This window comes from Phoca vitulina, unplaced genomic scaffold, assembly GCF_004348235.1.
Source record: "Phoca vitulina isolate PV1807 unplaced genomic scaffold, GSC_HSeal_1.0 scaffold69, whole genome shotgun sequence".
Taxonomy (NCBI): domain Eukaryota; kingdom Metazoa; phylum Chordata; class Mammalia; order Carnivora; family Phocidae; genus Phoca; species Phoca vitulina.
Genome location: NW_022589772.1, coordinates 595,954 through 620,473, shown reverse-complemented (window position 1 = coordinate 620,473; position 24,520 = coordinate 595,954). Strand labels below are relative to the sequence as shown.

General features: G+C 37.5%; 1 protein-coding gene, 1 non-coding gene and 1 pseudogene across 9 annotated transcripts in view; 1 reads left to right on the top strand and 2 right to left on the bottom strand.

Annotated features, from left to right (window-relative positions):
* The window catches only part of LRCH2 (leucine rich repeats and calponin homology domain containing 2), a 99,650-nt gene that overhangs the window by 3,533 nt on the left and 71,597 nt on the right, over positions 1 to 24,520 (bottom strand). For 5 of the 8 annotated variants that reach the window (XM_032392835.1, XM_032392833.1, XM_032392837.1 and 2 more), the window contains 5 exons: positions 21,295 to 21,339; positions 15,547 to 15,604; positions 14,672 to 14,784; positions 14,351 to 14,488; positions 14,120 to 14,197 (listed from right to left, as the gene is read on the bottom strand). In XM_032392835.1, the coding sequence (XP_032248726.1) occupies positions 14,120 to 14,197; positions 14,351 to 14,488; positions 14,672 to 14,784; positions 15,547 to 15,604; positions 21,295 to 21,339 (432 nt within the window). Of the gene's footprint in view, positions 1 to 14,119; positions 14,198 to 14,350; positions 14,489 to 14,671; positions 14,785 to 15,198; positions 15,356 to 15,546; positions 15,605 to 21,294; positions 21,340 to 24,520 lie in introns of those variants that run through there. The other 3 variants (XM_032392836.1, XM_032392840.1, XM_032392841.1) reach the window with 3 other exon arrangements.
* LOC116624716 lies at positions 18,744 to 18,872 on the bottom strand. The gene has a single exon (XR_004297941.1). It is a non-coding gene; the product is annotated as a small nucleolar RNA SNORA35 (small nucleolar RNA).
* On the top strand, positions 21,295 to 23,523 carry LOC116624707 (annotated as a pseudogene).

Below are 24,520 nucleotides of genomic sequence, written 5' to 3'. Positions count from 1 at the left end.
TCTGTATCCATTCATCAGTTGATGGACGCTTAGGTTGCTTCAATATCCTGGCTATTGTAAATAATGCCACAATGACCACAGGGGTGCATATATCTCTTTGAATTGGTATTTTTGTTTTCTTTGGATAAACACTCAGAAGTAGAATTGCTGGATCTTTATGGTATTTCTATTTTTAATTTTTTTTTTTTTTTTTTAAGATTTTATTTGTTTATTTGACAGAGAGAGACACAGCGAGAGAGGGAACACAAGCAGGGGGAGTGGGAGAGGGAGAAGCAGGCTTCCCGCAGAGCAGGGAGCCCGATGTGGGGCTCGATCCCAGGACCCTGGGATCATGACCTGAGCCGAAGGCAGACGCTTAACGACTGAGCCACCCAGGCGCCCCTCTATTTTTAATTTTTTGAGGACCCTGCATATGGTTTTCCATAAAGGTTATACCAATTTACATTCCCACCAACAGGATATGAAGGTTCCCTTTTCTCAACATCCTCACCAACATTTTGTCTTTTTGGTGATAGCCATTCTCAGATGTGAGATGATATCTCATTGTGTAAATTCTACTTCTAAAATGGCTGTTTCAATAGATTTTAATGGTATGGGATTCTATTTTACGGCTGTGTTTTGATCTGAGGTTGATCTGACCCACATAATAAGCAAATATTTTAAAGAGAGACAGTCATGCTAGATGTTCCCTAAGCTCTTCTGTTGGAGTAGAAAGAGCACTACATTTCCAGCCAGGACATCTAAGGGCCATGAGATATGAAGTACTAAAGGTAATAAAATTCCCTGAGACTCAGTTTCTTTATCCTGAAGACAGGACTGTGTGAGAAATAAAGTGAATAGTCTGGTGGTAGAAGTGCTTTGTAAACTCTTCAGTCCTGTACACAATTGGCTGCTCTGGTGCATTCATTCTACTAGTTCTGATGTTCCATGATCTCTGATATATGAAGAGATTCAGTACTTTTTTTATCTTAAGGTTACTTCCCTCCAGCTGCTAGTAGTGTTTTGTTGCTTCTTAGTTCCAGTGATGTAGAATTTGCTAAGTAACAACTACCTACTCTTATAAGCACATCATGTGTTATTTGATCTTCACAATTCTATAAGAAAGAAGGTTTAGAAGCAACTTTGCATTAGGTTTTCATTAGCCTTCACTGATTCTACTCTAACATTCTTTCTTTTTTGTTCTTTTTTGTAAGTAATCTCTACTCCCAACGTGGGGCTCAAACTCACAGCCCAAAGATCAAGTGCCACATGCTCTACCGAAGGAGCCAGCCAGGCGCCCCTCTTCTAACATTTTTTTTTTCTAACATTCTTAATGTTTTCAAGGGTTCTGTCTTCACCTCTTCTCTTTTAGACTATATCCTCTCTTTGGTATATTCAAAACTTTATCAAAACTGCAAGGGTTAACTGAAGAGTTGCATGCATGTGCGTATCATCAAATAAAATTGGTAGCTATTTCTGAAGAAACAGTGCAGTTCACTGCTTTATTTGGGACACCCATTCATCTCAGGAAAATAAGCTAGTAATGGATAGAGTGAATAGCGAACAGATCATCTAAAGGACCCATCTGGTTTATAATTGTATTACACTTGGTTAGCACAGTATTTTACAAATCTAGAAACATTACATTTTTTTTAAGATTTTCTTTATTTATTTGAGAGAGTGGGGAGGCAAGGGGAGAGAGAGAGAGAAAGAATCCCAAGCAGACTCCCCGCTGAGCGGGAAGCCCCATGCAGGACTCGATTTCAGGACTGAAATCATGACCCGAGCTGAATCAAGAGTTGGATGTTTAACTGACTGAGCCACCCAGGAGTCCCAAAACATTATATATATTTTTTTAATCCACTGGGTTTTTTTTTAAAGATTTTATTTATTTATTTGAGAGCGAGAGCAAGCAAGCACAAGCAGGGGGAGCAACAGGCAGAGGGAGAGGGAGAAGCAGGCTCCCCACTGAGCCGGGAGCCCAATGCAGGACTCCCCTGAGATCATGACCTGAGCTGAAGGCAGATGCTTAACCAACTGAGCCACCTAGGAGCCCCTAAATCCACTGTTTCTTGAAACATGGGAAGCCTTGGCAAGACCGGGCTCCTATTCCCAAATAGTAACAACTATATCTTCTATCCTGATTACTTTCAAATCTTTATTTCCTGCCATGATTTCTCTACTGAGCTCTGGATACAAATATGAACTTGATATAGCCAAATGGATGTTCAACAAACATCAAAATCAATGTGTCCACAGCAGAATTATTCCAACACTAAATTAACTTGTCCTTTTACATTCTATACCTCAGTGAATAATATACTATTCAGTCTCTCTCAACATGAACCTGGAAATCATAATAATCTTTTCTTTCTTCCTAATTCCCATAAACCATTCACCAAATACTACTGGTAATATCCCATTTATCAGAAACATTCTCAAAAGCTATCTTCTAATCTCCATTTTCGCAACATTTGTTGCCCTCCTAATGTTTTGCTTATTTATTCAAATAACCACTGAAATGTTAGAAAAGAAAGTGTTTCAAATCAATGAACTCAGCTTCCACCTTAGAGGATAGAAAAAGAACAAATTAAACCAATGGCAAGCAGAAAGAAAGAACATATGAAGTTGAGAGAGGAAAACAATAAAATAAAACCCAGAAAAAAACAGAAAAAATATGAGTGAAACAAAACATTAGCTCACTGAGAAAATTTCTAAGAATTCATAAACCTCTAGAGCTAGGTTAATCAGAAGAAAAAAGAGAAAATACACAATTTACCAATATCGGGAATAAAAGAAGTAACATCACAAGAGATTCTACAAATACTAAGTTGATAATAAGGGGACATTATAAACAACTTTATAAGAAGAAGATGGGGCGCCTGGGTGGCTCAGTCAGTTAAGCGTCTGCCTTCGGCTCAGGTCATGATCCCGGGATCCTGGGATCGAGCCCCACATCAGGCTCCCTGCTAAGCTCAGAAAAATAGACAAAATCTTTGAAAGATAGTATACCAAAACTCGTGCAAGAAGAAAGAGAAAACCAGAACAGCCCTGTATCTATTAAAGAAATTAAAATTGTAGTTAAAAACCTTCCAACAACGAAAACCCTTGGCCCAGATGGATTCACTAAAGAATTTGACTAAATATTTTAAAAGGAAATAATATCAATTCTACACAAAATCTTCAGGAAAAGTGAAGAGCAGGGAATACTTCCATGAGGTCAACATTACCTTGACACTACAAGTCAGGCAAAGATATTAAAATAAAGGAAAACTAAAGACCAGTATCCCCATGAACATAGACTTTTCTAAACAAAATTTTAGCAAACTGAATTCAACAATATAAAAACAACAAAATCTATAATGACCAAGGTTTATCCCAAGAATCCAGGTTTGACTTAATATCTGAAAATCAACCAAGGTAAGTCACAATATTTTGAAAGAAAAAGGATGTTATCATCTCATTAGCTGTAGAAAAAGCATTTGACAATATTCAACATCCATTGCTGGTAAGAACTCTCAGCAACTGGAAATTGAAAGGAATTTTCTCAACCTGATACAGTTTATCTCTAAAAAATCCAACAGCTAACATTTGTAAATCATATATCTCATAAAGTACTTATATCTGAGGAGTGCCTGGGTGGCTCAGTTGTTAAGCATCTGCCTTTGGCTCAGGTCATGATCCCAGGGTCCTGGGATCAAGTCCCGCCTCAGGCTCCCTGCTCCACGGGAGGCCTGCTTCTCCCTCTCCCACTCCCCCTGCTTGTGGTTCCCTCTCTCACTGTCTCTCTCTCTGTCAAATAAATTTTTAAAATCTTAAAAAAAAAATAAAGTACTTATATCTGGATTATATTAAAAACACCTAAAACTCAATAAGAAAAAACTGAATAATCCAATTAACAAATGGGCAAAGGATGTGAAAAGACATTTCTCCAAAGAATATATACAAATAGTCAATAAGCACATGAAAATATGTCCAACATCATTAGCCATTAGGGAAATGCTCATTAAAACCACAATGAGATACCTATCACTTCACACCACAAGGATGGGTAGAATCAAAAAGATATACAATAATTATTGTTGATGAGAATTTGGACAAATTAGAATCCTCAAACACTGGTGGAAATGTAAATTGAAAAATCATCAAAGATAAACTCAAAAAAGAGTAACCATATAACCTGGCAATTCCAAAGAAAGCTGAACCAAGTGTTCAAAAAAAAAAATTTGTTCATGAGCGTTCACAGCAGCATTATTGATAATAAACAATGAGTGAAAACAGCCCAAATGTCCATCAACTTATGAATTATAAATAAAATGTGGTATATACATACAATAAAATGTTCAAGCATATAAAGAATTGAAGTACTGCTTTATGCTACAACATGGATGAACCTTGAAAACATTATACAAAATGAAAAAAGCAGACACAAAAGATCCCATACTGTATGACTTCATTTATACTAATGTCCAGAAGAGGCAAATCCATAGAGAAAGAATGGTGGGGGGCAATGGGAGGGGAGACTACTAATGGGTAAGAAGTTTCTGGGGTGATAAAAATATTCTAGAGAGGAGCTAAGATGGTGGAGTATGAGGAGGACCCTAGGCTCGCCTCATTACTGGAACACAGCTAGATAAATATCAAATCATTCTGAATACCCAAGAAATTGATCTGAGGACTAAAAAAACAAACTGCACAACCAGAGGGAGAGAGGAGGCCACATCATGGAAGGTCGGAGGTATGGAGATGTGATTTGGTGGAGAAAAGGATCTTGAGTGCTACAGAGGGGAGGGAGCCCTGGTCACAGAGAGATGTGAGAGGGAGAGAGAGGAGCACAAAGGGGATCACACAAGGAAAACACTTCCCTAAAGCCACTGACAGGGAAAAGGAGAGGGGCTGATTTTTAGGACTTGTTGCAGTCAGTGGGGCTCAAATACTGGCGTGTTAGAAGTCTGCGACATGGCTGGTATAAAGCCCTGAGGGCTGCAGTGCTACCGTACAGAATGCAAGCAGCTAAATGGGGGCAGACTGTGTAATCTGTGGTTCCCCTTCTCGGAGCACATCTGAGAGAGGTGGCATTGCCTCTCCAGGGACAAAGGAGCTGGCTGGAGCCATTTCATGCCCCCAGCCCTCAGCATAAACTAACTTCAGGAAGCAGCACAGTGCCAACAATGGCTGCCTAAATTGCTTACACCAAGCACCATCACCATGTGCTCTTCTGGTACTGCTTTTCCAGGATAAGTGTGTCTGAGAACCCATAGCAGCACAGGCCCCTCCCCCAGAAGACCAGCACAAACTTCCACATGTACCGTATCTACAGACCATAAAATTCTGCAAAGCATCAGCTGTAGTGGAAATAGCATCAGGTCTCTTTTAACAAGCAGACCAGAACACACCTAGTTAAAACTCTCCACACTCTGGCCAAGGTCCAAACATACTCCCCACTGCAAGCAAGGAGAAACTCTGTACAGGACTGATTTGAGGGATAGAGCAGCCATAACGCAGCAGCAGACTGCACGCAGCATACACCAGAGACACTTCCTGAAGAGCCTTGGATATTATATGACCTCTTCTTCATAAAGCCTTTAATCTCAGAAGCAGGAAAGATAATAGGCTTTCCTAACACAGAGAAAAAAGAGACCTAGACAAAATCCCAAGATGGAAGAATTCAACACAAAAGAATGAACAAGGGGCACCTGGGTGGCTCAGCTGGTTAAGCATCTGCCTTCGGCTCAGGTCATGATCCCAGGGTCCTGGGATCGAGCCCCACGTTGGGCTCCCTGTTCAGCAGGGAGTCTGCTTCTCCATCTACCCCTCCCCCCCGCTCATGATCTCTCTCTCTCTCTCTCACATTCTCTCTCTCTCAAATAAAAAGGAAAATCTTTAAAATACAAAAGAATGAACAAGAAAAGGCCAGGGCCAGGGATCTAATTGAAACAGATATTAAATAATATGCCTGATCCAGAATATAAAGAAACAATCATAAGGATACTATCTGGGCTTGGGAAAAGCATAGAAGACATCAGAGAGATACTTACTGCAGAGGAAAAGAGCTTAAAACCAGTGAGTCCAAAATGAAAAATGAAATAACTGAGATTCGAAACCAACAGGTGTAACGACCACAAGGATAGAAGAAGCACAGGAACAAACAAGTGTTATATAAGACAGAATTATGGAAAATAATGAAGCTGATCAAAATAAGGTAAGAAAAATCTTGGATCACAAAGTTATATTAAGGCAACTCAGTGACTCCATGAAACCAGTAACAATCATATCATAGGAGCCCAAGAAGAAGAAGAGAGAAAAGGGGGCAGAAGATTTATTTGAGTAAATTATAGCTGAAAACTTCCCTAATCTGGGGAAGCAAACAGACCCAGAAGGCACAGAGAACTCCTATCAAAATCAACAAAAACAGGGGTGTCTGGGTGGTTCAAGCATCCAACTCTTGGTTTCAGCTCAGATCATGATCTCAGGGTCATAAGACGAGCCCCCTGTTGGGAGTCTGCTGGAGGTTCTCTCCCACTCCCTCAACCTCCCCCTCAGGAGGATGGATGGATAAATAAATAAATAAATAAATAAAATCCAAATAAATAAATAAATCCCTTAAAAAAATCAACAAGAGCAAGCCAACACCAAGCCATATCATAGTTAAATTTGCGAAATATAAAGTAAAAATCCTAAAATCAGCAAGACAAATGAAGTCCCTAACTTATATGGGAAGACAAAGTTAGCAGAAGATCTTTCCCCAGAAACTTCGCAGGCCAGAAGAAAGCGGCATGATATACTCAAAGGGCTGAATGGGAAAAATCTCCAGCAAAGAATATTCTATCCAGCAAGGCTATCAATCAAAATTCAAGGAGAGATAAAGAATTTCCTAGAAAAACAAAAACTAGGAGTTGGTGACCACTAAATCAGCCCCTTTTTTTTTTTTTTTAAGATTTTATTTATTTGACAGAGAGAGACACAGCGAGAGAGGGAACACAAGCAAGGGGAGTGGGGGAGGGAGAAGCAGGCTTCCCGAGGAGCAGGGAGCCCGATGTGGGGCTCGATCCCAGGACCCTGAGATCATGACCTGAGCCGAAGGCAGACGCTTAACAGCTGAGCCACCCAGGCGCCCCTAAATCAGCCCTTTAAGAAATATTAAAGGGGATTCTTTGAGTGGGAAAGAAAGACAAAAAGCAACAAAGACAAGAAAGGAACAGAGAAAATCTCCAGAAACAATGACAAAACAAGTAATAAAATGGCACTAAATTCGTATCTATCGATAATTACTCTGACTATAAATGGACTAAAAGCTCCAATCAAAAGACAGAGGGTGTCAGAATGGATAAAAAAACAACACCCATCTATATGCTGCCTACAAGAGACTCATTTTAAACCTAAAGACACCTACAGATTGAAAGTGAGGGGATGAAGAAACACTGACCATGCTAATGGATGCCAAAAGAAAGCAGGAGTAGCAATACTTATAACAGAAAGACTAGATTTTAAACCAAAGACTGTAACATTAGATGAAGATGGGCACTATATCATAATAAAGGGTTTTATCCAACAAGATCTAAACAATCATGCCCCCACCTTGGGAGCACCCAAATATACGAAACAATTAATAACAAACATAAAGAAACTCATTGGTAATAATACAATAATAGTAGGGAACTTTAACACCCCACTTACATCATCTAAACAGAAATTCAAGAAGGAAACAATGCCTTTGAATGATCCACTGGAACAGATGGACTTAAGAGATATGTCCAGAACATTTCAGCCTAAAGCAGCAGAATACACATTCTTTTCAAGGGCACACTGGACATTCTCCAGAATAGATTATACACTAGGTCACAAATCAGCCCTCAACAAGTACAAAAAGAATGACATCGGGGCGCCTAGGTGGCTGAGTCGGTTAAGCATCTGCCTTCAGCTCAGATCATGATCCCAGGGTCCTAGGATGGAGCCCCACATAGGGCTCCCTGCTCAGTGGGAAGTCAGCTTCTCCCTCTGCCTGCCACTCCCCCTGCTTGTTCTCTCTCTCTCTCTCTCTCTGACAAATAAAATCTTTAAAAAAAAGAAAAGAGAAAGGACACAAAATCATGAATGAGAGAGAAGTCACAACCAACCCCACAGAAATACAAATAATTATAAGATAATAATATAAAAAATTATATTCCAACAAACTGGGTAATCTGGAAGAAATGGATAAATTCCTAGAAATATACAAACTACCAAAACTGAAACAGGAAAAAAATAGAACACTTGAACAAACCAATAACCACCAAAGAAATTGAATCAGTGACCAAAAATCTCCCAATAAACAAAACTCCAGGGCCAGGGCCTCACAGGTGAATTCTAACAAACATTTAAAGACTTAATACCTATTCTTTTCAAACTATTCCAAAAAATAGAAATGGAAGGAAAACTTTCAAAATCATTCTACAAAGCCAGGACTACCTTGATTCTAAAACCAGACTAAGACCCCATATAAAAAGAGAGCTACAGGCCAATAGCCCTGGTGAAAAAATTCTCAACAAAATACTAGCAAATCAAATTCAACAGGACATGAAAAGAATCATTCACCAAGATCAAGTGGGATTTATCCTTGGGTTGCAAGAGTGGTTCAATATTAGCAAATGAATTAACGTGATATAACACATTAATAAAAGAAAGGATAAGAACCACATGATCCTGTCAATAGGTGCAGAAAAAACATTTGACAAAGTAAACTATAAAACACTGATTAAAGAAATTGAATATGATACGAAGAAATGGAAAACAGTCCATGCTCATGGACTGGAAGAACAAATATTGTTAAAATGTCCATACTACCCAAAGCGATCTACACACTGAATGCAATCCCTATCAAAATACCACCAGCACTTTTCACAGAGCTAGAACAAATAATCCTAACATCTGTATGGAACTAGAAAAGACCCCAAATAGCCAAAGCAATCTTGAAAAAGAAAAGCAAAGCTGGAGACATCACCATTCCAGACTTCAAGTTCTATTACAAACCTGTAGTGATCATAACAGTATGATACACAAAAACAGAAACACAGATCAATGGAACAGAATAGAAAACCCAGAAATGGAACCACAACTATATGGTCAACTAATCTTTGACAAAGCAGGAAAGAATATCCAATGGAAAAAAAGACAATCTCTTCAATAAATGGTGTTGTGAAAACTGGACTGCAACATGCGAAGGAATGAAATTTGACTATGTTCTTAGACCAAACACAAAAAAAAAGAAATTCAAAATGTAATAAAGACCTAAATGTGAGACAGGAAACCATCAAAATCCTAGAGAACACAGGCAGTAACCTCTTTGACATTGGGTGTAGCAATTTCTTACCAGATATGTGTCCTGAGGCAAGGGAAACAAAAGCAAAAATAAGCTATTGGGACTTCATCAAGAAAAAAAGCTTCTACAAACAGCAGAAGTTTGGTGCCAAAAAGAAAGCAGGAGTAGCAATACTTATATCAGAAAGACTAGATTTTAAACCAAAGACTGTAACATTAGATGAAGAAAGGAAATAATCAACAAAAGCAAAAGGCAGACTTCAGAATGGGAGAAGATATTTGCAAATGACATATCTGATAAAAGGTTAGTATCCAAAATCTATAAAGAACTTATAAAACTTACCCAAAAAAGAATCCAGTTAAAAAATGGGAAGACATGAGTAGACATTTCTCCAAAGAAGACATCGAGATAGATGGCTAGTAGACACATGAAAAGATGCTCAACATCACTCATCATTAAGGAAATACAAATCAAAACCACAATGAGATATGACCTCACACCTGTCAGAATGGTTAAAATTAACAACACAGGAAACAACAGATATTGGCGAGGATGCGGAAAAGGGGGAACCCTCTTATACTGTTGGTGGGAAAGCAAACTGGTGCAGCCACTCTGGAAAACAGTATGGAGATTCCTCAAAACGTTAAAAATAAAAAAATGTTAAAAACAGTACTATCCTACAATCCAGCAACTACACTACTAGGTATTTACCCAAAGGATACAAAAATACTGATTTGAAGGGATACATACACCCCGATGTTTACAGCAGCATTATCAGCAATAGCCAAATTATGGACAGAGCCCAAATGTCCATTCACTGATGAATGGATTAAAAAGTGGTATACACAATGGAATACTACTCAGCCACAGAGAAGAATGAAATCTTGCCATTTGCAAGGACACAGATGGAGCTAGGGAGTATTATGGTAAGCAAAATAAGTCAGTCATAGAAAGACAAATACCATATGATTTCGCTCATATATGGAATTTAAAAAACATAACAGATGGACAAAGGGGAAAAAAGAGAGAGACAAAACATAAAAGAGACTCTTAACTACAGAGAACACACTAAAGGTTGCTGGAGAGGAGGTGGACAGGGGGATGGGTATTAAGGAGGGCACATGAACTTTTTAAAATGATAAATTTTACTTCAAAAAATATAAAACTTCTGCTGTTTGAAAGATACTATAATGAGAATGAAAAGACAAGCCAAAGACTTATGCTACAATATCTGTAATTCACACATTTGATAAAGGACTTTGTCCATTCTTTGTAGAGAAATTCTCAAACTCAATGACAAGAAAACAACCCAATTAAAAAAGACAAAAGATTAAACGTCATAAAAGTCATACAAATGGCAAATAAGCTCTTGAAAAGATGATCAACATCATTAGTCTTCAAGGAAATGCAAATTAAAACCACACTAACAAACCAGTACCTACCTATTAGAAAGGCAAAAATTAAAAAAGAAAAAAACAACACTGACTATATTAAATGCTGGTTGAGAATGTAGAGGAACTAAAACTCTCATACACTGGTAATAGGAATATAAAATGGTACAACCACTTTGGGAAACAGTTTTGTACTTTCTTATAATGTTAAGTACACACCTACCATATGTTCCAGTCATTCCACTCCCGGATATCTACCCCAAATTAAAGAATGTATGTATCTGAACACTTCTATATAAATGTTCATAGCTGTCTTATTTGTCCAAGTGGTCCCCTAATACTGGAAACAATCCAAATGGCTATCAACAGGTCAATGGACCAACATACTGTCGTATATTCATACAATGAAATACTACTCAGCAATAAAACGGAATGACATATTTATACATGCAACAACATTGATGAGTCTTAAAAACAATTACACTGAGTGAAAAAAGCCAGAAAATAATCATACATATTCTATCATTCCATTTATATACAATTCTAGATAGAAAATGCAAACTAAACTATAATAACAGAAAGCAGATTAGTGGTTATCTGGGAAAGAAAAGATTGCAAAGGGATAGAAGGAAAGTTTTGGGGGTAATGAATAAGTTCATTATCTTAACTATGTTGATGATTTCATGCTATAATAGCATGTCAAAACTTACCAAATTGTACACCTTATCTATATGTATATGTCAATTATACCTCAAAAAAGCTATTAAAAATAAAAATTTTAAAAATCTTAAAATGAAAAAAACCTAAATGAAAAAACTGACTCTAAGTCAGGGAAACAAATTGAAGCTAACTATTAAACTCTTCCCTCACTGCCAGTAGCTGGAGAATTTTCAAAAAGAGAGTTCATAACTAGTCCTTCCATAGTCCCTCTTACAGTAAACTTGGGTGGGGCACTAGCCCTTCCTTAAAACAAGCTAAAGATTAGAGATTAGAGTATGCTAAGTAGAATAGTTTTCATAAGAACTTCCTAACTGATCACCCTTGCCTACTGTACCAAGAACGTACCTGGAGTATTTTGCAATGTCTTTTCTTTCATGTAAATGAACAGAAATAGAGAATATCCACGTTAGAGGATAAGTTCTGAAGTCAGACCACCTGGATTCACAGCTTGGCTCCACTGGTTATTAAAGGTGTGACCTTGGACAAATTCCCTAACTTCCCTGTGACTCAGTTTCCTCATTTGTAAAATGTGCATTCATTCAATGTTTATTGAGAATGCCCCCCAAAAAATCTTAAAAATGGTAAAACAGAAAAATGTATATAATACAATCACAACTAGAAAACAAACCTTCCTAATTTTTGTTTTCTCAATAAGAGACTGAGTACAAAAAAGAAAGAATACAGAAATGTTTAAGAATCAAATTTTTTAGGGATGCCTGGGTGGTTCAGTTGGTTAAGCATCAGCCTTCAGCTCAGGTCATGATCCCAGGGTACTGGGATTGTGTCCCACATCCGGCTCCCTGCTCAGCGGGGAGTCTGCTTCTCCCTCTGCTTGTGCGCTCGCTCGCTCTCTCTGACAAATAAATAAAATCTTTTAAAAAAATATTTTTCATAAAAAAAATTCAATTTTTACTCATTTTTTTTAAGATTTTATTTATTTATTCGACAGAGAGGGGAACACAACTGGGGTGGGGAGAAGCAGGCTTCCCACTGAGCAGGGAGGCCGATGTGGGGGCTCGATCCCAGGACCCTGGGATCATGACCTGAGCTGAAGGCAGACGCTTAACGACTGAGCGACCCAGGCGCCCCAAGAATTCAATTTTTAAAACATCATGTCAGAGGCGCCTGAGTGTCTCAGTCGGTTGGTCGGCTGCCTTCAGCTCAGGTCATGATCCAGGGTCCTGGGATGGAGCCACATTGGGCTCCCTTCCCTGCTCAGTGGGGAGCCAGCTTCTCCCTCTCCTTCTGCTCCTCCCCCCTGCTCACTCTCTCTCCTGCTCTCTCTCTTTCAAATAAATAATGAATAACATCTTTTAAAAAATACACTAAAATATCATGTGAAGCACAGACATGTAATCAGAGGAGAAGAGCATGTAGCTTCCAAATTACACTGTAATTCAACTGCTTCTCTCTAAATAAATTATATTTATTCACTTGAGGAAAGAGGTCAAAGTGGAATCTGTAGGCCAGATTATGATGACACAGGTAAAAAGAGCTAACCAAGCACAACTCAAGATATAAAGTATCAAATCAACACAACAACTTTGTGTACAACAAAGTTACACATTATGTGTCAATCATATCTCAATAAGAATAAATTTTTAAAAATAAAAAAAGGGAAAAAAGCATAACTATATTGTGATCTGCTAACAACACCATGACCTCTCAACAGTCAATCATCTTGATGTTAGGCCTAAAATGTTTTCTAAAAAGGTAATATTTTAATTATTCGTTTTCATTATACATTTACAATATTGCTTTGTTAATTTTGTAGAAGTGCAACTATTATGTGAAACATAAGCCAATTCCTACAAATTTCAGACAGTTTGTCCCATGACATATCATATGTTACTAAGATTTCCAATTTGACATTTTATTTTATTTTTTTTAAAGATCTTATTTATTTATTTGATAGACAGAGACACAGGGAGAGAGGGAACACAAGCAGGGGGAGTGGGAAAGGGGGAAGCAGGCTTCCCACCGAGCAGGGAGCCCAATGAGGGGCTTGATCCCAGGACTCTGAGATCACGACCTGAGCCGAAGGTAGACGCTTAACGACTGAGCCACCCAGGCGCCCCCCAGTTTGACGTTTTAAATAAAGTTTAAAATGCAGTTAACAAGGGCACTTAGATGGCTCAGTTGGTTAAGCATCTACCTTCGGCTCAGATCATGATCCCAGGGTCCTGCGATTGAACCCCGCATTGGGTTCCCTACTCAGCAGAGAGCCTGCTTCTCCCTCTCCCTCTGCCCCTCCGCCCTGCTTGTGCTCTCTTCCTCACTCTAGGTCAAGTAAATAAATAAAATCTTTTTAAAAAATTTTAAAAATCTAAAAAATAAAACGCAGTTAACACTGAATGCAAATCTTCTAATCAGAGTCTACCCATCGATTTACAAAGGAGTCCAAATGTCTTTCAGCAGGAAAAATCAAAGTATCAATTGCATTACAATCAAGTTTCAATATGGCCACTATGTCATGTTTATTCAATGATATGTATGATTATAGAATTTTTCCATATATGTAGTTGTTTTATAAATGACTTTAAAAGCAGCTTAAACACATTCATTGGATAGCTGCTATGGTTAAAGCTGGAACTCAGTAAAATGTATCAAGGGAAGGTATTCATTTTCATGTTCAGAAAGCATTATTCATCCGATTGTGAAGAGGAAGTCCAATATGCACACAATAAATTAATATTTAAATGATCATTTTGTTAAAAGAAATAACAGTTACCTGTGATACACCCAACTTTTTACAAGCATCAAGAAAATTTTCTACATTTCTTCGACATTTTGCCATGCTCAGTTTAGGCTGTAAAGTAAGAGGAAATAGGCATTTATCAGGCATATTTATACAGAAATTTATCAGTATAAAAATTAAATTTATAGAGGTATATTATTTAAAGACAGTTTCAAGAAGCCCTATCTTCCTTTAGAGAACTAACAAACTCTAGACAAAACTTACCACTGCTGGTGATGGCACGTGAATACTAGCTACAGAGCGTGGCCTTATGTGATTGGCTAAATGGCAAAGAACAACCCCATCCATCAGTGCAGCTCCAATGTCATCAGGCAAAATTACTTTTAACCTGGACTCGAGATTCTATAAAGAAACAGGTATAAATCACAGATATCCTGTGTAAATATATATGCTACATATTTATATTACTAATCATTTATAATCCAAAATTTTAAAAAGCTTTGCAAATAAAATTCAGATATCTTGCTAATTTTCCAAGTTAAACCCATTTCTACAAAGCAAATCTGTAAGGTCAAACTCACTTACATTGCGAAGTTGTCGTATTTGCTCTCGTTCTTCCCGTAGATGTTCCATCTTTCTTCTCATTGTAAATCCTGGATCTGCAGCCCCATATTCCTGGCGAGTTGAGCGGCTAAAAGCTATAAAAACAGAAATTTCCTAGCTTATCACAAGGCTAATAGGAAGACTCATCCAGCGGTGAGAAAAGAGGCATGATAAAAAAGAATCAGTGCAAAACTACATAAAACACTATTACTTATTAAAACATTCTAAATATTTTTATAGAATATAATTGAAATCTACTTATCTGCACAATTGAAAGCAACAGGGAAGACAAGTGTAACGATTTCTACCACCTACACACGTTCTTATTTAAACATATGCTATTAGAAACTTATGATCCAGGTTAAAAATTATTGAACATAAATCAGCCTTTATTATCTTTAAAGAAAAAGGAAATTATTCTTGAAGGTCAATACAGTTATTCAGGAATAAAAACTATAATTCAATACCTTGCCAAGTAACATGGATCCATTTTCTTTTGGGCTTGCCAAATGCGAAAAGATCCCTTTTTAAAACCACAATATAATGGAGTGCTATAATTTCAAACAGTGTTTGGTCTGCTGGCAGAGTGGTCATTCTAATAGCAGTCACAGTAGAGTAGAAATAAGACTGCAGTATATCTAAGGCAAAAAGCTGAGGTTTCAGGAGCTTGAAGGTAAAGAGGAAGAAAGAAATGGGGAATGGGAATTGGAAAGACAAATAAGGTTAAGAGAAAATTACTTTTAGGAGAGGGGAAAGAATCTATGTGTACTTAAAACTATGGAATCAATCCCACTTAAGCTGGAAAACTCTAGTTTCATATATAACCAAAAAATTTTATTTGCAGAATATATACTTACCTGATCTAGGCTTCAAGCCAAAAGGACCATGTGAAAAACCATCGGTTCTATCATATTCCTAAAAAAAAAAGAAAAGAAATAAAACCATTTTTCTTTCAAAATAACCAAGGTAGTTATTCATATCCATTCCAATTTTAGAACTATTTGTTTCCATGATTAGTGGAGTACAGAAAGGCAAACGGCATTTCAATTCAAACTGATACATTTCACTTTTAAAAAGTCTACAAAAAAAAAGTCTACAAATATTTGCTAATTGATCTGACTACATAAGCTTTTAAATACTTCTCTCTCATAGTATAAGGAAAAATAAAAATTAATGAATTATATAAAATAAATAAGTACTGGGGGCACCTGGGTGGCTCAGTCGGTTAGGTGTCTGCCATCAGCTCGGATCATGATCCCAGGGTCCTGGGATGGAGCCCCACATCTGGCTCCCTGCTCAGCAGGGGAGCCTGCCTCTCGCTCTGCCCCTTCCCCCTGCTTGTGCACTCTCTCACTCTCTCTCACTCTCTTTCCCTCTTTCTCGCAAATAAATAAAATCTTTAAAAAATAAATAAATAGGTATTATTTTTTGAATGAACAACCAGATCAAAGCCTCTACAAAGTGAAATAAGCTTCAGGGAAAAAATAAGTGAAATTAGCAACGTTCACTCAGTATCTACTATGGACTTGACATTTAGTAGATAATATGAGGCAAACCTACATATTCATACTAATAGGGGGTGACAGGTGATACTAACAGATGATAAATTATCATCTCTTCTATTTGAATACATTGTTTCAAAGTGCTTTCACACAGTGGTGTGCTGTGGAAAGAAATAGTATATTTTAGGGGAGCCTGGGTGGCTCAGTCATTGAGCTTCTGCCTTCGGCTCAGGTCATGATGTCAGGGTCCTGGGATCGAGCCCCACATCGGGCTCCCTGCTCCACAGGAAGCCTGCTTCTCCCTCTCCCACTCCCCCTGCTTGTGTTCCCTCTCTCGCTGTCTCTGTCAAATAAATAAATAAAATCTTTAAAAAAAAAATAGTATATTTTGAAAATCTGAGCTTAGAGTTAGAAAGCTTAGGCTAACTTTTGAGCAAAACATTTAATTTCTCAGGGCTCCTGGGTGGCTCAGTCAGTTAGGCATCTGCCTTCAGCTCAGGTCATGATCAAGGTCTTGGGATCAAGCCCCACGTTGGGCTCCCTGCTCAGTGGGGATCCTGCTTCTCCTCTCCCTCTGCCCCCCTGCTCGTGCTCTCTCTACCTCAAATAAATAAATAAAATTTAAAAAAAAAATTTAATTTCTCTGTGACTATTTCTTCATATTTAAGATGGGGTGTTTGTTGTGAAGATTAACTAAGATAACTAAAAGAAAGCACTTTGGAAATTTTTTTTTAAGATTTTATTTATTTATTTGACAGAGAGAGACACAGCGAGAGGGGGAACACAAGTAGGGGGAGTGGGAGAGGGAGAAGCAGGCTTCCCGCAGAGCAGGGAGCCCGATGTGGGGCTCGATCCCAGGACCCTGGGATCATGACCTGAGCCAAAGGCGGATGCTTAACAACTGAGCCACCCAGGCGCCCCAGCACTTTGGAAATTGTACAGTGATAAGAAAACATAATTTCAGCTGTATCTTTTTTAATATTTGCAATAACTGTGAAGCAGCTAGAGTCTGGGCTTCAGTCACTTGTCTACCATTTATTGACTGGGGTCTTTGGGAAAGGTTACCAATCTCTTTATCTATAGAATCATGAGGATAATACCCAGCTCATGGGACTACTTTAGGTTCAAGTGTATAGGCAAGCACTTTGTTAACAGTATAGTACTAGGAGTGCCTGGGTGGCTCAGTCAGTTAAGTGTCTGACTCTTGATTTCAGCTCATGAGTTGAGGACCTGCAGTGGATTCTACGCTGGGCATGGAGCAGACTTAAAAAACAAACAGTATAGTCCTATACTAGGGGTGCCTGGCTGGCTCAGTCGGTGGAGCCTGTGACTCGATCTCAGAGTCTTGAGTTCAAGCCCCATGTTGTGCATGGAGCCTACTTGAAATTTTTTTTTTAATTTTAACAAAAAAATAGTATAGCACTATACTAATTGTTTTTACCATTTTCTTTCACAGATGAAATGGAAGTAATCAGAATTTTGTTGATTCTCTAAATCTTCTGTTGATTAACATGTTTTATGCAGTTCAAGTTGAATATTAGTTGAGCCACCAAAACCCATGTTCATCACCCTATTCATCCACAAGCTCACAGTCTGTCTTCATTATTTTGGTTAAAGTGTTAGGAATTCCCCAAAATTTCACTTATCCAAATGTAAGCAAAATGTATTGTAAAAGCAATATAGGGGCGCCTGGGTGGCTCAGTCGGTTAAGCATCTGCCTTCAGCTCGGGTCATGATCCCAAGGTCTTGGGATCGAGTCCCACATCAGGCTCCCTGCTCAGCGGGGAGCCTGCTTCTCCCTCTCCTGCTCCCCCTGCTTGTGCTCTATCTCTCTCTCTGTGACAAATAAATAATAATAAAATCTTAACAAAAAAAGCAATATAATTTATTTGAGAAAACTGGCACTAATACTCTCTCCATGAGCACAGATCACAAAATCATAAGGCAACTAGGGAACTAGTCACTGATATGCTTACATTTATTATAATTGAAAGTAAAAGAAAAGATTAACAAGAACATGTGATAAAGACTAATTTTAGGATATCCTAATTTAAATTACTTTCTAAAAGGATGCAAACCATTTTACTTGCCATATAAATAATTTAGAAACATGTTTATAAAGCTAATATCCAAATCCATTTAAAAGTTTTATAATGCAACTCACCCAAAACAAAAGACAAATGATCCTGGCTTTTAAAAAAAAAGTAACACCACCTATATAAAATGAAATACTATCTATGTAATTAGCCAGTTATATGATGAATATGGATGATCCAAACATTTAGAGAAATTTCTGAATTCACCAAGTGAATACATAATCATTTATTTACTAATGCCAACACACTTTTAGAATACTAAATAAGGTAATCTGAAGTAGAACAAGATACTGTTTCGAATTTTTTAAATTTATCTCTTTTTGTAAAGCAATGGGTCTAACAAATTAGAAGAATCAATCATTCAAGCCACCAGAATATTTGGGTGAGATCTCACAAATGCTAACTTTCATCCACCCTTTCTCCCCATGCTCCCCCTTAGGTCTAAGATGCCAGGAAATGTGTACCCTCCTGTCGATAGGAACAACCCACCACAGGGAAGTTTCTCGTGGAAAAAGGAAGTTTCTCTTGCATTGCTTTCAGACCTAATTGGTTACGAGAAAAACCAAAGGCCATTGCACAATGCTGAAGTATTACTTCTTTCAAATTTAAAATTGCAAAGCTATTCTTATCATTTATTTCAAAATATAGATGAATTATAAAACATAAGAATTTTATAAAATGAAGTCTTCTCTATGCTCTATAGGCATTTTCCAATAAGTAATCCAGGTGATATTATTATTATGAATATTTGTACAAAAGATGGTGTTCTTAGAATTTTTTATAGGCTAAAAAAAAAAAGAATTTTTTATAGGCTAGGTTTGTACAAATTAACCTGTGGATTTTTTTAAGTGGGTGAATAAATTATATTGTTTGAAAGAAAAAGAATGATGAGACTAGAGAGAAGAGACAAGGAAGAAACCTATGTAAACACATATAAAAACAGAACTGGTACCTCAGATGATACTGGAGATTGTGGTGACATATTAGCATTATCAATGTCTTGCTAAAATATAAAAATAAAAAGATGAAAGATGAAATTAAAATACAAATGATGATTTAGACATATAAAAGAAAAACTGAAAATTATTTGATCAAGTGCTAAAGGAAGAATCTGGAAAATACCATCAACCACCTTGCCACTCAAAGTGTGGTCTGTGAACTAACAGCATGGAGCTTGTGAGAAATGCAGAATCTCAGGCCACCCTAGATCTGCTGAACCAGACTCTATATTTTAATAAGATCCCCAGGTGATTGATTCATAAACACTGTAAGGTATCAGAAGCACTATCTATTCACATCAAATATTTCTATAAATCTATTTCCTTTAAATAACAAAAATGAAAAAAATCTTCCCATATTTCTTAGAAGAGATCCATATTTAGGATTAATTACTGATGGGAAATGCCAAGAAGATGCTACAATCTGAGAGAGGTACATTGAGGCATACAAAATTTCCATCACCCCAAGTAAGAACGTTTTATGTGGAAAATTATGTGTATCTAATATAGGCTTAAAAGTAATCACAAAGAACTTAACTGCATAAAATAATATTAAATGGTCCATGTTTTTTGAATGACTACTACCAACCAAATACAAAAAACTTCACATTTAACCTTGAATATGCATACCACATAGGACATTTATTCATCATTCAACAAAAGATTATGGGCTGCCTACTATATGTCAGACACAGTGCTAGACAGTGGGAATATTAAAATTTAGTAAAATACCATCCACTCAAGGATCTCTCAGTCTATGGGGAAGAGAGATTCATTTGTACAGGTAATACAACCTTCTCATGGCATATTACGCATGGCATATTATGAGGCACAGGTAAGGGGCACTTGGGGTGGTAGAGAAAGGCAAATTTCCTGAGAAAGCAAAAAACTGAGTAGGTGTTTACCAGAAAGAGAAGGAAGGGAACAACATTCCAAGATGTCCAAAAGGACAAGGACAAAGGCAAAGAAGCAAAAATGAAAGAAAACCTTTGAGCAATCCATATTGCTGGAGAGTACAGTGAAAGAAAGAGAAAGCAGGACAGATCATGAGCTGAGCCTGATGTGCTAAGCAGAGGCCTGATCAGGAAGGACCAAGAATTTACCTTCTAAGTGACAGGGACACAGTGAAGCTTTCTAAGCAAGGGAATGACCTGAGCCCATTTTTGTGTTCTTTGGAGCAATCATTGTGGCTGCAGGGAGGAAAATGGACTGGAAAAAGGGAAAAGAGCAAGGATGCTATTGTGGTGGTACAGGCAAAAAATGCTAAGGGCCTGTGCCAGGGCAGAAAAAGCAGAAATGCAGGTGGGGACTGTATTCAAAATATTTCAGTATCAGAAAGAAAAAGTAGGTCTTTGGTAACTGATTAGATATGAAGGCAGGCAGGACCAAAGTGGATATAAAATACAAAGGGACAGGAACAACAGCCAAGCTGCACCTCTAGCTCAGGGTTCAGCAAACATTTTCTGTATGATTCCATTTCCTAAAATTAAAGTACTCAACATCAAATTAACTACCAATCCCTCCAATCAAAAATACACAAAGCTTAAGTATTTATAGTGATGACACAGTATCATTTAAAAATGCTCAGCTGCTGCATAATTTAAAATGGCGATAGAAAAATTTATAATAATGTGCAAACTGTAGCAATTTAATTCTAAATGTTAAAATAGAACACAAAATTTGTAGAAAAAGATTAATAAATTCCAAAAGAATCTCAACTGACAACGAGGTTGATTCAGGAAGACAAAAGATGAGAAAATGTAAAAGACAAATGTTAATAAAATTCTAAAACTGAACTATTAGAAATTCTGTTCAAAATAAAGGATATATGGAAATTACATAATTAAATTAATAATTGCATGATGATACTCAGTTTTTATTACTGGAAAAAACCCATGCATTAAATCACTAACCAAGAAACTGACAGAGGTATTACCTTTTACTTTGAGCCAACTACATATAAAAAGTGAACATTTTAAACAATTGCTACTATTACCCTCTTTTCTCACCTCATCGTGTTCATTGCCACTTGAACTCTTCCTTGATGATTTATACTGAAAAATATTTAAAACATACACTTTATTTTTCTTTGAACATATGAGTTCTCTACCAGTAAATTATAAGTGAGGTTTATTCATATTTTGGTACTTTTATTAAATTATCTGATACTAACTTTAATTATATAACCAGTTTAAACGGTCCTACCACTTACTAATAGCTAACACATACAGTGATTTCATGTGCAAGGCATCATTCTATATACCTATTAACATTTCCTTCCTGAGCCAATCCACTTCCCATTCATTCAGGTTTTCTATCTGAAAGTTGTCTTAAGCTCTCCGTTTTTCTTAATCCACTATATCCAAAACATCATTGTCAATTCTTTCCGTATAGTCTCTCAGACTTACTTCTGAATTCTTACAACCACCAACTTATCCTAGGCCCCCATTACCTCACACCTAGTTGGTAATCTCACCATTCAAAAATGCCATCTATTGTTAAGAAACCTACTGATTTCAGGTAAGAAAAACCATTATGTTAGGTATATATATTGACTATACAATAACAGTAATAGTGATAATAGCTAATATTTATATAAGTGTTTACTATATACCAGGCACTGACGAATGTGTGTTACATGTATCAACCCATTTAATCGTCCTAACAATGCTAAAGTAAATACTATTATCTGTATTTTATACTGAGGCACAAGGTCATATGCTTAAAATAAAAAATTCTAGTATGTGGAAAAGCGCTTGTTTTTAGAATCAAGAATTAAAAAATACAGTGTGACAACCATTAGAGTTCTTATTTTAAAGTCCTCTAGGGTTCTTATTTCTAAATCCTCCTCACCACAAATAATCCTGCAAATTAGTGGCAGATTTAAACACTCCAAACACTACTTTTAACTCATGACTCCCCTACTGAAACACCTACTTTCAAATTATGTTCAAATTTCTTTACCTGGCATTCAAAGTTCTATTTAATGGCCCCCTTTACTTATGCAGCTTTATATTCCATAACTCTTGGAAAACTAGATAATCTACCTGATAGCTCAACCACAGATTGGGAGGCAAGCAGTATTAGGGATTACAAATACAGATCTAAATTCCTTCATTGTCTCTCCAGTGATTTATGACAACTATCACTAATCTACCAGGGTGCTCTTTCCAGCTGATCCCAGACATTGTCTCAATATGTTTGCAACCCAATGTTCCAGATAGCCAGTGAATGGAGTTGGCCTGTGTGAAAAAACCTACTTGCCACCCCTAGGCATGATGCTTGCTGACAGTATGTATTCTTGGTTCTACTCTACTTCAACAAAAGAGTGACATTTGCACAGCAGACCCTAGGACCTGAAGATGGCATCAGTCATAACAGTAAAGGAGAAAAACTCATGGACATCAAAACAGAGGAGCTGCCAAGTTGAATACTGTTGCAGGATCTCACCCCTAAAGGCACGGTTGGATTGTTTCAAAGAGGTTACTACCAGTATCACAAGTATGTCAATGTGAAGAAAGGAAACATCATTGGGGTTTCTATGTTGCTGGCATCTTACATGCTTTTCAACTATTCCCTTTCATTCAAGGAACTCAAACATAAACAGCTACACATGTATCACTGAAGAGGGCCCAGTGTGGAGGGCGCAGTCTGCATTCCTGACCATGACCTTCTTTGTCAGGCATCCCTGATATTTGCTGAATACTTTCCTATTTTAACTGAGAATTAATACCTGATAAAAGATGACTGGTACAAAAACAAAAACCAAAACAAAAGAATGACATTGGAGTGAATAATAAGCTAACATTTATTAAATGTATACTTTGTGGCAAGTGCTATTCTCATAACCACTTTACATTATCAAGTAATTCAGTAGTTATAAGAATCCTGTAAAAGAAGATACTATTAGAGTCATTTGAGGATAGAAAAAAAATTAAGCTCAGCAAGGTTACCTGATTTGTCAAAGTCACACAGTTAGTCAATATCCAAGTTAGAAACTAGAACCAAAGTGGTTTGATCCTAGAAGCCAAGGCTCTTAACCACTATGCTATACTACCATCTCTAAATCCTGAATGATTAGTATAAGTTTGCCAGGAATAAAAACGGCTAGTGGACATTCTCAGAAGAAGGAAAGCACAAAGGAATTAAAAAGCTCAGCCTATGCAGAAAACAAAGAGTAGCAGTATGGCGGGGTGCCTGGGGGGCACAGTCGGTTAAGCGTCAAACTCCTGGTTTCAGCTAGGGTCATGATCTCAAGGTTGTGAGATCGAGGCCCCATTGGGCTCCACACTCAGCGGGAAGTCTGCTTGAGATTTCTCTCTCCCTCTCCCTCTGCCCCTCCCCACCCATGCTCTCTCTCTCTCTCTCAATCTCTCTAAAAATAAATAAATAAATCTTTAAAAAATAATAGCCATATGGCTAGAGAGGAGAGTGAATTGTGGCAGGTAATAAAACTCCGAGAAGTAGGTGGGCATGGCGTCTTAAGTTTTTTAAAAGCCCTAACTTTGTGTTACTGATAATAGCCAAGAAACAAATTTAAGCCAGGGATTTCTCTAAGGACTGTGAAACTCCAGAAAGGGGGGCAAATTAACAAGTTATTACAATTGCCTAGACAAGAAAGAATGAGGGTTCCAACAAAAGCAAGGGCAGTAGAGATGGAGAAGAAATGATGAATTGGAGAAAGGACATATAATTAACATCCTGGTGATCAATTAGGTGAGAGGAATGAGAGAGGGAAAGATCCAGGAGGACTGATGTATAGAGCACAGACAACCAGATAGACACTGCTACTATTAACTCGAATAAAGAATAGAGAGGAGGAGCAAGTTCCAAGGGGGAGAAGGGCAGGAGGGAGAGACATATCAAACTTGAAATACATGTAGGGCATCCAGACAATTAGAAACACAGGTCTGAAGACCAGGAAAAAAGCTATGGGATGTAAATTTAGACCCACCAGAATATGAGACATCTGGAGTCAAAAAAGCTTCAGAGAGAGTTTTTAGGGTAATGAAAAGAGGATGAGCCCCTAAGAGCAAGCAGAAGCAAAGTCAGAAGAGAAGTGAAAGAACATCCAAAGAAAACAGAAGAACCAAGGAAGAAAAATGAGATAGAAACCAGGACAGGAGTTTCATGAAGACCCATGTGGTGGCCATAGCTGTCAAATTCTTAGGTACATATTCTCTAGGTAAAGAGCTATTTCAATGGAGAAATGAAAGTGGAAGCCAGACTGTGGTG